Raw genomic sequence first — 15,107 nt, 5'->3', positions numbered from 1 at the left:
CAAAAGCTCTGCTCAGTCCTCTTTCAAAACCAAGACATGACTCAGAGGTCTGAAGCTGGGCTCACTTCTCTGGTTCTCACTTCTTTCTGATCTTGGACCCAGAATTCTTCTTTGTCATGTAGGCTCTCCAAACACAGTTTCTTCTTAACATTCTGTCCAATTGTTTTAAGTTCTCACAGAGAAGCTCTATGTTACCTCATCTACCAATACCCAAACTTGAAATTATTTTTAAAATATGGCCTTATATTATAAAATGTATAAAATATGAAGACCTTATACTAAGTGAAATAGGCCAGACATAAATCGACAAATACTGTCTCATTCCACTTATCTGAAATACCTGTAATAATCAAACTCATTAAAAAAAAAAGAGGAAAAAAAAAAGATAGAATGAAGGCTGCCAGGGACTAAGGAAGAGGAACACAGGGACTTCCTATTTAACGGGTTTGGAGTTTCAGTGTGGGAGGATGAAATGGTTCTGGAGATGAACAGGGGTGATGCTCAATACTGTGAAGGCACTTAATGCCAATGAATCGTACACTTAAAACTGGGTAACATGGGAAATTTTACATTGTGTGCACTTTACCATAATTTAAAAGAGGATGGCCTTTTGTCATGTGATGTTTATAAGCATCGAGGTGGGGGGCCACACACAAGCCATCCATAAAGGTGTAAGTCTCACCGCAAGGTGGGTCTGTATCCCTACTTGGCAATCAGTCTGAAAAGGTCAGGCAAAAAAAAAAAAACAGCCACATTCACTTTTTCAATTATTCAGTAACAGAATGTTAAGAGAAGGGGGGGAGATTGTTACTTAAATCACATTATGTCATCACTGGTTCACTTTCTCCACTGTGAGAAATTTAACACGTTCGTTCAATTGCTTCATTCATTTTTAACTTTCAAGGGTAGTCAGTGCCATACATCACCTCGAGGAACTTTATTTTTTATTCATTTATTTTATTTTATCAAGTAGGCTCCACACCCAACGTGGGGCTTGAACTCATGGGCCCTGCAATCAAGAGCAGCGCCCTCCACTGCCTAAGCCAGCCGGGCACTTCTCTACGAACTTCACAAGTAAGGGAAAGCCCGCGTGTTCATTTAACACTAAGTGTTTGCTGGGTGTCCACTAGGGGCGCCCTCACGTCCGGACCTGACAATAATGCGCGGGTTATTCTCTAGATTAACGGTGACGTTCCATCCTACCCGTGCTCACCCACTCCCCGCTGGACTCTAACGAGCACACTGTGCACTGAACGCCTAACTCTTCCTGGTCTCCTTGGTTCAACACCTGATCTCATCTGCGAAGTTGTCCACGACCCTCTTCCCTGTCTTCTCAGCAAACATCCTTCTTGTATACCTCTCTGTGCTGCGAATGGCACGTACCAGGCTGAAACCACTCACCGCATGTCTTCCCCCCCATTCCCTACTGCCGCCCTCCTGCAAACCCAAGCATGGTGCCCAGAACACAGGAAGCACCAAGTGGGAAGCAAAAAAAAAGGGGGGGGGGAGGAGTAGGTGATTTTTTAAACGGCTCTTACTATAGAAAGTTTAGACGCTGTTTAACAAATTATAGTCTGTTTCAGCTTCACTGATAACCATTGAAAAATATAACAAGGTACTCTGGAAAACCAATTATTTATTAGATTTATTCTTAGGTAATCATTTTTGTTACTCCAAGCAATATCTTTATAAAATTATACAGCTGACCCTCGAACGACAAAGGTTTAAACCACATGGGTCTACTTACCCACAAACATTTTTCCAAAATAGTCTTGTTTACAGTCCTGTAAGTGTATGTTCTCTTCCTCATGATTTTAAGAACATTTTCTTTGCTCCAGCTTACTTTAAGAACAAAATGAATACTCATATAAACTACAAAATATATGTTCATTGACTATGTTATTGGTAAGACTTCCAACGTTTATTTATTTTTGGGACAGAGAGAGACAAAGCATGAACGGGGGAGGGGCAGAGAGAGAGGGAGACACAGAATCGGAACAGGCTCCAGGCTCTGAGCCATCAGCCCAGAGCCCGACGCGGGGCTCAAACTCACGGACCGCGAGATCGTGACCTGGCTGAAGTCGGACGCTTAACCGACTGCGCCACCCAGGCGCCCCGGTAAGACTTCCAATCTAGCGGTGCCTGGGTGGTTCAGTCGGTGAAGCGTCCAACTTTGGCTCAGGTCATGATCTCACAGTTTGTGAGTTCGAGCCCCACATCAGGCCCTGTGCTGACAGCTCAGAGCCCGGAGCCTGCTTCTGATTCTGTGTCTCCCTCTCTCTCTGCTCCTCCCCTGCTCACGCTCTCTCTCAAAAATAAACATTAAAAAAAAAAAAAAGACTTCCAGTAGACAGTAGGCTATTAACAGTTAAGCTCTGGGGGAGTCAAAAGTTATACATGGATTTCCAACTGCACGGGAGGCGATGCCCCTAACCCCCAACTTGTTCAAGGGTCAGCTGTATTTTCAAGTTGTTTGTTGCTAAACTGCACGGGAGGCGATGCCCCTAACCCCCAGCTTGTTCAAGGGTCAGCTGTATTTTCAAGTTGTTTGTTGCTAAACTGCTCTTACATCCAGCAACCATGATGAGCAATCTTACTAGTTCTCATATTTTATCTGCAGCTGCTCTTGGCATTTTTTATGTACTTCAGTGAATAAGGTCAACTCTGTTTCCAATCTGTATAGCTTGTGTTCCATCATATTCATGTCACTAGGTTACCTCCACCTCTGCAATGCTAAATGAAAATGACAAAAGCTGAAATCCTCAACTAATTCCCGAGTTTAATGGAAATCCTCCCCCCAATATTATACTATCCTGTAAGATGTGTGGTGTAGGTTTATACAATGCATCCTTATCAGCTTAAGAAAATTCATTTTTATGCCAAATATGCTGAGATGCTTATGTACGGATTTTATCAAATGCTTTTTCTGAATCTCTCATTTCTTGCATGTTTCTCCTGGTAAAGGACATTAAAAAATTAGCTAATGTTAAACTAGCCTTACATTACTGAGATGGAGACAAACCTTATTTGGTTAAGAGGTGGTATTTTTTTCATATACATTGCTGCATTTGGTCCATTGATATCTTATTGAGGACTTTTATATCTATGCCAGTGTTCATAACTGAGGCTGGCATATAATTTTCCTCTCTCAAATTGTTCTGTTTCAGATACCAAAATTGTACTAACCTCATAAAATACTACTCTTTAGAAGAGTTTGTATAAAACAGGTAACAACTTAAAGGTTTTTAAATGTTGTTTATAAATACTTTAGATTCCCTCCCTCCTTGGTTTTTAGATTTTGGGGGGAGACTATTAACTATTGACTGTGGGTCTGTCTTTCCATTATTCTGACAGTCTTGGTCAATTGTATTTTTCTACAAAATGACCCATTTCTTGGCATAAAGCTGTTTATGATACAGTTGATCTCTTTACTGTAACTATAATGACATCTCTTTTCCAATCCTACTATTTTTTGTAACTTTTCATTTTTTATTTGATTCTGCCAATTTTTCCATTCAATGAAACAGCTTTTGGGTTAATGATCTCTATTTACGTTTTTTGTTTAGTTAATTTCTCCTTATGTTTTTACTATTTCCTTCTGTTTTCTTTGGGTCAAGCTCGCCATTAAGATTTGTCCATCTGAGGGCAGCTTAGATGTGTCAGAGGTTTCTATATATCACATCCTGTCACTGAAGTCTAAGTCTTTTATTTTCCATTTTTTACTCTTCATAATGATGTGATTTTCACATCATGAATTTAGAAGTGTTTTTAAGTTTCCAAACATTTTAGGACACCTGGGTGGCTCAGTTACTTGAGCGTTGACTCTTGATTTCAGCTCAGGTCACGATCTCGAGCCCTGTGCTGACAGTGCAGAGCCTGCTTGGGATTCTCTCTCTCCCTCTCCCTCTACCCTCCCTTGCTCGCTCTCTATCTCTCAAAATAAACAAACTTTAAAAAAGAAAGAAGAAAGAGAAATCCACACTCCTTTGCGTCCTATGCTGATGGTGTGTGGCCCAGCGCGGAGCTCCACCCCGTGTAGACGGAGGTCTCAAAGCCCAACCTCCTGCAGGCCCACAGCAGCTGCACACGGACGACAGACCTGAGTCCGTAGCTATTCACAGTTCTTAACTGCCATCCTGAAACACAAGGCTGCCGCAGCACCTGTCTGCACACTACACCAGGGTTCCTGGCAGAAACCCGGGGACCGGCCTTTCCTTAGTTAAGGACTCAGCCGGAAATTTCCTATTTTCCTGCATGGGTTTGACACTGGACGAGTCCACCATCTTACCAGAACCAAAAGCATTTCATAAATCTGTCCGTTATACAAGTTCTTGCTGCAGTTCGCATATACTTGGCGCTGGTGAGGCCCCACCCACGTTCCCTCTGTCTACCACTGCTCGCAGTCCGCTGAGACCCAAGACATCATGTCATCAGGTAGTGCAGTCACCTTTCTGAGAAATCCGGAGCAGGGAAATAGGAAAGGCTTAGTTTTCATCCCAGGTACGAATTACAAAAGCCCAACTATTCCAGCAATCTTAAAACCTACAATGTTTCCATCATACATGAATTTACAGTATTTGCTGAAATTACTAACATTTTCAACTCCCCCCTCTAGCCCCACACCTTTGGCAGGAAATGAATTCCTTAAACACACAACCTGCTATTTAAGTGGTATTTCACATTTTTTTGGTCCTAAATTTACCTTAGATTCCCAAACCTAGCTAGCGGGAAAGCCAGAAGATCTAACGAATGTTCATAATTTAAAGTCATATTTGTATTTTTGTACAGTTAGCTCTAAATCCTCATCCATGCAAGGTGGACAGGGTGGGAAGGCAACCCCATCCCAGTTTTCCCACACGGAGTAGGCTGACTGTAGTTGCCAAGAGCTCCTTCAGGGTGCGGACTACTTTACAGTCCTTCTGTAATTCTACACAACTTTCACTAGAAGGTAAGAGACCCTTACCTGATGGTCCTGAATCTTCCTGCCCACCACTCTGAACGTGTTGTTGCCTGTATGGTGATATATGTGAACTCTGCTGAACCCCGTTGAGCCACCAGCTGGCACCCACTTCTTGTTGGCATCATCATAAACCATCACAGCAGCTCTTGCCTGACAAATACTCTGTTCACTGTAAAAAATAAAACATGCAAACTTAAGACATTTAAAATATGCTAAGTTTCCCATTCAGCTCTACAAACCAGAGTGAGCCCACAATTAGTGCCTCACTGGCTGCTAGAACAACGGGGAACATGACAGAGGCTTCCTGCCTCAATGGGTAGAGTCTAAGGGGGCAAAAGAGACCAAAAACTGAAGTGTAGTGTGGGACCGGCGGGAAGTCAGGATCCACGAAGAGCACATAAATAAGAAACACAAGAAATGTTTTCTAATCTAATACACTGAGTATCTAATACATTCGTCAAACTGAACACAACCACATATATAAATTAACCGTCATCGTCCAACTGCACGTATGTTTATAATACTGGTGACCTGTGATTACCCACTCTTTACTGGAAAGGTGATTCTTACCATCGGGCTTGCTGCAAGGCCAACGTAACAAACTCTGACCACTTCCATCCGGTCCGTGAGATATGGAGTGGCCACTAACAATCAACTGATGGCAATGTGACTTAAGTCCTTGACTCCACGTGGGCAAGACAACATCCCATGTTCATTTAAACATGCGAAGGTAAAATGAGATCCTTTCTAAAGATCCCTCGAGATTTTAGATTCTAACCCTCATAAGTAAACATTAAAGAAGAAAAGACTAATTTCCAGGAAGAATCTTTAAATCTCAGTTTCATTCCCATTATTTGTTACCAAATAACACTGAGATACACAAATAAAATGTAAAGATGATCCTAATTTCATATTATGTACTAGGTTCATCTTCTAAATATTCTATAATACTACTGGGGAAAAAAGGGCTGATTTGAATTTTATTACTTCATACCATATCTTATTTTTAAAAAATCAAGTACCAAGAGTGGGTAACAGAAGAAAACAGGTACGTTATGTTAGGCCACACCAATTAAAACGACTCAATCTCCACGTCCAAGACTTAGCTGATGCTTAAAGCGGAGACCAGTGGAGGTGCTCCCAGTGGCTCAGCCAACCTTACCCTTAACAAAAGTACTGCCCATTCTACCAATTTTAGCCTCAAAGATTTTAAACAGTTATCAGTGTGGGTTCTTGGCCAATATCCTCAAAAACAAGTCACTCTCAGACCCTCCCCTCTTACTCACACCTCTGCCCCGTCCCTCAATAGCCTGTGTTTTACCCTTATCATGTGACGTGATGACAGAAGATCAGGGGAGACCCACTGGGGTGACAGCACTGAGCGATACGGTTGCTTCAGAACAGCGAGGTCATCACTATTTCTACCTTTCCATCAGAGAAACTTTACAAAAACGAACTCATGACAATACGTGTGCAGCACAAACACTGAAATAAAGTGGTACTGTCTAAACTTTCATGCTGCACTGAAATTTCTTGGTAAACTAGTTCTGGGAATAAAAACAAGTTAATTACAAAAAGTGTGAGTTATTTCTAAATGCCTAATTAAAGAGCACCTGTCAGCTCAAAAGTTGAAATCTCTTCATGGCTCACAGCAGAAATACTTGCCAAGTGACAGCATTTACAGGGCCCTGCACAAAGATTATGTGAAACAAGCTTAGGCAAAGTGCCCCTTACAGCACACAATCCAAGACACAAATCTACCATTAATCGTAAATAACAAATCTGTAAATTAATACATAACAGTATTTTCCCATTCTCAAAAATTAGTATTTCGGGACATATGTTTCCTAAGGTTCAAAATACACTATCTCCTCCAGAAGTCCCAGCGGGATCATGTAAGCCAAAGCGATAAACCCCCATTTGTTGTATATTAAATCATTCCATGCCTTAAAAAAGTGTTTGTTTTTGAGTTTATTTATTTTGAGATACATAGTGAGCAGGGGAGGGGCAGAGAAGGAGAGAGAGAATCCCAAGCCAGGCTCTGCGCTGACAGCAAGGATCAAACTCACAAACCATGGATCATGACCTGACCCAGAATTAGGAGTTGGACCCTCATTCGACTAAATCACCCAGACGTTCCCCCCACCCCAATTTTTTTAATATACATAGGAAATCTAAAAGCAAGAGATGCCCCCACTTTTACCTCCATTTTCCTTCCCCACTGCTCTAGAATGGGTTTCTGGAGACATTCCAAATACTGAAGCACACAGTTGACCAAACAGCTTTGACTAATCCTTGATTAATCAAGACACATACAAACTACTTAGCAATCAAATGTCTGATCACCTCCATTTCCCTGGGAAAGCTACAACCACAGAAACAAAGCCAGATGGACACAGCCAGGTAGCCAAGAACAAAAATGCAAAAATTAGTTGACTAGTTTCCTAATGAAGATGAAAGGAAATCTTCAAAATGAGATGTCAAAAATATAAATCCAGCTCTAAACGAAGCCAAGAAGCACCAAGAGAAGCCAAGATTAAAGAGAAGAAAAAGAAGCGGGTAACAGGAACACAGCCATGTGGCAAAGCTGTAAGGGACAGGTTATGCCCAAATAACCCTGTCGTCCTGGAAGCCACCGGGTGCTCAGGGAAGCCACGGCAAGGCCCGGACAAGAAGGGATGGCGCTGACCGCTGGAATTCTTAGTGACAAACGCAAACCAAATCTTTCCAGTTCCATTCCACAGCACTGGAGGGCCTGTCCTCACTGGACAGACGTCTCTGCCATTATAAACATCCTTTGGTCTGTGCCCCAGTTCCAGGTAAGGGGCTCCTAAAAGCCCTGGGATCTCCTGGGCGACAGACATGTCTCTGGTATGCTAATAGTGGCTCCATGCTTCAAGATGGAGGCTGGCTGCCAGAAATACCCAGCCTGCTTAGAGGGTTGAAATTTTCAGTTCCACCCCAGCCCCCACTTCCGGGGAAGGTAGAAGGGTCAGAGACTGACTTCACTCACCAGTGGGCAATCATGTCATCACTCACGCCTACATAACGAAGCCTCTATAAACACACCCAGACAAGCTTTACCCCGCGGTGCTGGGAGGGTGGCAAGCCGGCAGAGGGCACGGGAGCCCTGTGCCTGCCCCAGAGTGTGCACTATGCAGTTTTTCCACCTGACCGCTCCTAAATTATATCCTTTATTTAAAACAAAACAAAGAATAGTAATAGTAAGCAGAGCAGTTTTCTGACTTCTAGGAATTATTCTAGCAAATTACTGAACTTGAAGGGAGGTGGTGGGAACAGCAGAATCTGTGGTCAGCTAGGCATTAAATGTGCAGGCAGCCCAAGGAGCCCACTGGCTGCTGGTCCCTGAAGTGGGGCCAGTCCTGGGGGACCGAGCCCTTAACTATGGCACCTGCACTAACTCCAGAGGGTGTCAGAAGTGAACTGAACAGGGACACCCAGTTGGTGCTGGAAAATGGAACTGGCGGTTGGTTGATGCAAGAAGAAAACCACACAGACACCAGCTCTGATTAAAGGTGAGCATAAAATAGGCCAGTGGTACCCAGTTTTGGATTTCATGAACCCACAGACTTCAAAAATAGACCGGATGGATCTACAATCGGCTGACAAAATTTTGGTCTACTTTCCAGGGAGGAGATGGGGGGCGGGGGGAGGGAGGAAACATCACAGCAACTTATTAAAATGAGAATATTCTGGAACTTAAAAATCTCAAAATAAAAATCATGTAATGTAATAATGTAAATGTAATAACTAGCTTTCTATACAATTCTCTAGAACACAGTCTATTTTTTCCCCATTTCTCCCTGGTCCAGTGAAATACTTAAAAGGGTCTGCTTTCAAGTAGGACTGGCCTCAGTCACGAAAGAACTGCCTATACGTGGGTGTATATATGAGCAATGGAGAACTGACAGAAACAGCTTACAGATTTTTCTGATAGATTTCTAGCTTTCTCTAGGATTTTAGCTGAGAAAATGAGTAAACTTCCAAATTGCTGAAATTATATACATATGTGTGGTTTTTCAGGGAAAAGTGAAAGATTTAAGTACCAAAGCTACCGAAGAGTCAAAAAAAAAAAAAAAAAAATTTAAGATGAAGATCTAAACAAAAGCAAAGCAAAAGAGACAAAAATTTTATGACCCTTCTAATACCATTCTGTGTTATACTAAGCCTCTAAAATAAACACCTAGTCGAAGTCAACATTCTGAGTCAGTAAAGGAACTGCACATAAGATTAATATTAATATTAATTAATATTTTACTAAGCCACAGTTTTGTGAAGATCAAGCACTAAATTAGTTATAAATAAAAATTTCAGGGGCACCTGGGTGGCTCAGTGGGTTAAGCGTCCAACTTCAGCTCAGGTCATGATCTCACAGTTCGTAGGTATGAGCCCCACATCAGGCTCTGTGCTGACAGCTCGGAGCCTGGACCTTACTCTGAGTTCTGTGTCTCCCTCTCTCACTCTCTCTCAAAAATAAATAAACATTAAAAATTTTTTTTAAATTTCATTTTATGACCAAATGCATTAGGAAGATATTTCATCTTCCTAATATTAATTTTGGTATTTTAAAAACCATGGTATAAAAACCATGACACTACATTACAATTTTGTGGCTTCACCAGGTAATTCATTTCTGAATACAGCTGAATTTCTGGGACGAAACTACATGATGGTAGAGAAGGCATGCCAAATTCTATTCTCATAGGTCCCAGGGTTTAAACAGCAGACTAAGGACTGCTGGGTTACTCTCCTACACACCACTTACTGAGGTTGCAATAAAGCCCAATTTTTGAAAACAGCAACTTCTCAAAGACACCACTCGTTAGTCATTAACTTGTCAATAAAGCATGACTATGACAGTGCCTCGCACACAGTAGGCGCTCTTTGAGTGCCTAATCAGTGCAGTTTCACCCAACAAAATCCTACTCCTCAAGGCCTGAATCAAGTATCATCCCTTCTGAGAAGTGTTTCTGGGGTCCCACTGAGTTGCCGTAGCATTCGGTGATCTTTCAACGAGGACGACTCTCTGAGATGTTTGAGCCACAAGAGGGGGCCGGGATTTTACTTGAGGCCTTTAAGCAGAACATGACTTCCGTTTTTAAAAGCGGACCAGATGGGGAGCCTGGGTGGCGCAGTCGGTTAAGCGTCCGACTTCAGCCAGGTCACGATCTCGCGGTCTGTGAGTTCGAGCCCCGCGTCAGGCTCTGGGCTGATGGCTCAGAGCCTGGAGCCCGTTTCCGATTCTGTGTCTCCCTCTCTCTCTGCCCCTCCCCCGTTCATGCTCTGTCTCTCTCTGTCCCAAAAATAAATAAACGTTGAAAAAAAAAAAAAAAATTAAAAGCGGACCAGAGCTACTGTGTCAAGAAAGAGTTCAGGAAGGTGACAGGAACTCAAGCCGCTCAGGCTGGCATGAAGACCAGTGCGGGCCATGCGCATGGGGAGGCACAGGGAGGGCAGCACGCGAACCCAGGCCGGAAGCGCACCAGACGAGTCTGCTGCTAGGAGACGGGGGGGAGGGGGGGACAAGGAGAGGCAGGAAGAGATAGTGGACAATACCCAGCATTTTACAGATAAGGAGTATGGGGTGCAACGCCATGTGTATATCACTATTGAAAGTCATGGTCCCAATTCACTTATTTATTTTTACACACACATAAATGTGCCTTCCGCACCCCTGAAATCCCCAATATGCAACACAGAGCCTAACCCGCGGTTAGGCTATACTATACAACCTCTACTATACAACCAACCTCTTAGAGGAAGAGAATTAGCACCTGGTCTGTTGTGATACTGGGTCATTCCATGAACTAAGATGACAGTAATTCAGAAGATAAAATATTAAAACAGAAATTACACCAAAAGTTGCAAATTTTTAAGACAGGATTTCCCATCTTCTGCTCTAATGTCAATATTTTTGCTCAAGCCTACAATTCTATAACATGTCAAGCATTAAAGAGGCTGAAAGCAAAACAATGTTAGATTTCAATTCAATTCCACAAACACTGTTCACGCCTATATTGCACAGCTCCTCGGGCACAGAGTAAAACGGAACTAGGCCATCTCAGTTATAAAAGATTATGCACTCCAGCTGGAAGAACACCTGTGTGATGTTAAGCACCAGCAGAATCACGAGAGTGCTTTTTCTCTTGGCTCCCCACTCCAGGATCCAGCAGCCCTGCAAACCCATGGGTCATTCCAGAATCCTCCCTACCCTCATCCGCCCAAGCACTCAACTCGGCACCAAGGCCTGCCAATTCTACTTCCTAATGAACTTCTAAATTCTTTAGCTCCCTTTGCTCACAGTGCTCAGAAGCTCTGGGCCCTCCCCAGTTTCTCAGCAGTCTCCTAACTGGTATTTCTGACTGCATCTTACTCCCTCCTCCAACGCTTCTGCAGGGGCATTTTGCTAAGTGAAGCCTGATCGTGTCACTCTTCAGGTTAAGACATTCCAAAGACTCATTTCAGGACAGACTCTGGCTTCCTAACGTTGCAGACAAGGCCCACGGGGATTTGACCTCTGTGTTCCTCAACATCCTTTCTTTGTTTCAAATATGTATTGATGGCACCTGGGTGGCTCAGTCGGTTAAGCATCCGACTCTTGATTTCAGCTCAGGTCATGATCTCAAGGTTTGTGAGTTTGAGCCCCATATCTGGCTCTGCTGACAGTGCAGAGCCTGCTTCAGATCCTGTCTCCCTCTTTCTCTGCCCCTCTCCCGCTCACACACACACTCACACACACACACTCTCTCTCTTAAAAATAAACATTTTAAAAAATAAAAATTAGGGGCGCCTGGGTGGCGCAGTCGGTTGAGCGTCCGACTTCAGCCAGGTCACGATCTCGCGGTCCGTGAGTTCGAGCCCCGCGTCGGGCTCTGGGCTGATGGCTCAGAGCCTGGAGCCTGTTTCCGATTCTGTGTCTCCCTCTCTCTCTGCCCCTCCCCCGTTCATGCTCTGTCTCTCTCTGTCCCAAAAATAAATAAAAAAAAAATAAAAACGTTGAAAAAAAAATAAAAATTAAAAAATATGTAAAGTAAAATTAAAAATGTTTAAACACACATATGTATTAGGCATGTAAAATGTGCCAGGCACCACTCCACCACCCTAGTGCTGGGGACACATCTGTGTTCACAACAGTCCACCCCCAACAGCACAGTGACCACGATGCCATCCTTGTCCATATATCCACACCCTGCACCTGCCTGTCCCGTTACCTACCTGCATATTGCCTCTTCCCAAATGCCTTCTGCCTAGTACTCAGCTGGCCCCCCAATTTTAGACACAAGTGTCACATCCTCTTGAAAGTTTTTCCTGCCCCCCCACCCCCACAAAAGGAGTTCACCCATTCTGTTCTCACAACCCACTATGTGCACCACCTCTCCACGAACATCATACTAAACCCCTGAAGGGCAAGCACTGTATCTTTTCACCTCTCCTAGTTAAGATCTGTTAAAAATAGTGACTTGAAAAGTAGTGACAGACAGTAATTGAAAAAAGTAATAAAAAAAAAAAAATGTAAGTTTTGGTAAGAACCCCGAAGTATGCGAGGGAAAGCCCCCTTTTTTTACTTTCAATACCCATACGGACAACCTACCAAGCCCTCTGCTTTCTGGCTGTAAAACCTATCATCAGCACTCAAAAGCCAGAGCCGGGAGGCTCCCCACACCCCACTCTCTTCTCCCAGCAGTTGCCTTGTGTCCTGATCAAGAGTCAGCTGTGTTTGTGCCCAAATGTAGCCATTCCGACTGTATTTGTCTCGCAATTGTGCAACTGATTAAGCTGCCACTGTGCGAGTACATAGAAATCCTACCAAATTAGGTTGAGCGTTTCGGAAAGTCTCTGTCAAGGTCTGAATCACTCAACAGCTGTGAGGCACGTTATCAAGGGCGGAGGGCTCACCCAGGTCTGGCAGCGTTCACATTCAGAACACTTCACGTGCGCCCCAGTTCTCTCCCACCTTCCAGAAACCAAAGCTGAAACGCATGATAGAACACGGGTGTGCCTTAGGAAAAAAAAAATAATGTAGAATTCTTACCACCAGACCAACATGAAAAGCTTAAGAGAAAAAGGGTACAGAATTAACACGTACGTTATAAAGTAGACTAAGACGTTTAAAGGCACATATCATTTTTAAGGACACCACACTTCAACTAGTTCGGTTACCCAACCATTACCATTACCACCAGGGCAGGTCACCCTGGGCTCGAGAGCTTAGGGCACAGTTAGGAAATGCTAAATAAGCTTTTCTCCTTCCCGAAAAACTTGCTAAGATTCAGGGGGAGAGCTGCCTGCTAGTAACAGTCAGGTGCCGCTGTCACAGCTGTGACACTGAGGGACACATGAGAGATGTCAATGCCACTGACAGAGACAAAATAAAGGCAGCAATCCGTTTTCTGCAAGGCAAGGAAACCGTCTGGGAGGCAGCGGATCCAAGTACGTAGAAAGGCAAACCCTCCCGAGAAGACCACACAGTTGTACACCTTTCTAAGAAATGCCAAGGTTAAAAAAGCAAGTAAAAACACCAGTGTGTCACTACTAAACTCTGTCCCACAGCACCCGAGAAGCACACGTGCAATCTGGCGTAATAAATGACCCAGTCACCAAGGAAAACAACCAGTACATCTAAGGCAAGATAGCACGTGTTAGAAAATGTTTGAGCAAATCTGTTGGGTATTCCTGTAGGCTGAAAAAAAAATCTCTTAAAATAGGGAGAAATCATTAGGTTGGGTAAAATGTAGAAGTACCTGAAAGGGGGCACTTACTTATGCACACGGTCATGCGTTTTCAGGAGTAACGAGGATGGTCTTTATAGCCACCTTTATGTACTACCTGGCTTCCACCATGAACGCCTCCTACTTGAACTAAGTACAAAAAAGAGCTCGACTCCATCCACAGCGTCCCTGGAGAGGGAGGAGTGACAGAGCAAATGAAAAGGCACAATCGTGGTGTTCCCGAGAACACGAGAACGGGAGTTTGTGAGGAGAGAAGAAAAGGGGGTCATGCTGGGCAGGAAGCAGCAGGAGCAGTGAGGTGATGGGGACCTCTCAAGGGCCACCCAGACGGGGCACGGATGGAAGCAGATCTGGCCTCACCACAAAAGAGCACAGGGAAACTCAAGCCCGCCCCTCCCCCCCCATCCCCGCCTCTTCTGGGGCACCCAAGAAGACTAGGTAACAAAAGTAAAGCAAATGTTTTATTTTCTTTTTTTATCGTGGGGCGGGGAGAAGCAGAGAGAGAGAGAAAGAGAGAGAGAGAGAGAGAGAGAGAGAGAGAGAGAGAGAGAATCCCAAGCAGGCTCTCAAGCCCAACATGAGGCTCGATCCCACGACCCTGAGATTATGACTTGAGCAAAATCAAGAATCAGACACTTAACTGACCGAGACACCCAGGTGTCCCAAGCAAATGTTACTTTTATAAAAATATTAAAACCAACTGCATCAGAAGACTGCACTCTACAACTATCCATGGACAAACTTATTTTCAGAGCCTATGTTTTAACATATGACTTCACTGCATGCACAAAAATCCTAACAGAGTGAAGGAAAATATATTAACGGGTTACTCCCCATAGTACCTTGTACAGACAGACACACCCCCTCTAAAAGTCATAGTATGGGACGCCTGGGTGGCTCAGCCAGTTGAGTGTCCAACTTCAGCTCAGGTCACGTTCTCATGGCTTGTGAGTTCGAGCCCCGCACAGAGCCCGCTTGGGATCCTCTGTCCCCCTGGCTCTCTGCCCCTCCCCTGCTTGCACTCTGTCAAAAATAAATAAAACTTCTAAAAAAATAAAAATAAAAAATAATGAAAGTCATAGTCATAAGAATCCAAATCTCTTTACGTTATCGAAGACCTAAAACCCAGAAATACTTCAGTGACACAGGTATTTAATTACTGAGCCAGTGTTGTGAAGAAAACGATGCTAACAAAAATACGAATATATGAATACAGCACTAAGTGCCACACACTATTCTACATACTTTGCCTTTATTAATCCATTTATTTGCCAACCTTCTTTGGTAGGTATTTGTCAATATCCCCATTGTACAGACAGGAAATTGAGACAGAAAGGGCGTTCAGAGCTGCCAGTCTGCTTCAGAGTATGGGCTCATGGCCACTCTACCTGAATAAC

At 43.7% G+C, this 15,107-nt stretch overlaps 1 protein-coding gene across 1 annotated transcript in view; it reads right to left on the bottom strand.

The window, feature by feature from the left end:
* Nucleotides 1–15,107, bottom strand: part of ENAH (ENAH actin regulator) — a 138,408-nt gene that overhangs the window by 64,392 nt on the left and 58,909 nt on the right. Inside the window, 1 exon segment of the mRNA XM_045453285.1 lies at nt 4,964–5,129. Within this exon segment, the coding sequence (XP_045309241.1) occupies nt 4,964–5,129 (166 nt within the window).

The sequence above is a fragment of the Leopardus geoffroyi genome, chromosome C3 (assembly GCF_018350155.1).
Source record: "Leopardus geoffroyi isolate Oge1 chromosome C3, O.geoffroyi_Oge1_pat1.0, whole genome shotgun sequence".
In the NCBI taxonomy this organism is placed as follows: Eukaryota; Metazoa; Chordata; class Mammalia; order Carnivora; family Felidae; genus Leopardus; species Leopardus geoffroyi.
The sequence above is the reverse complement of the archived record's forward strand: the minus strand, read 5'-3'. Positions and strand labels throughout refer to the sequence as shown.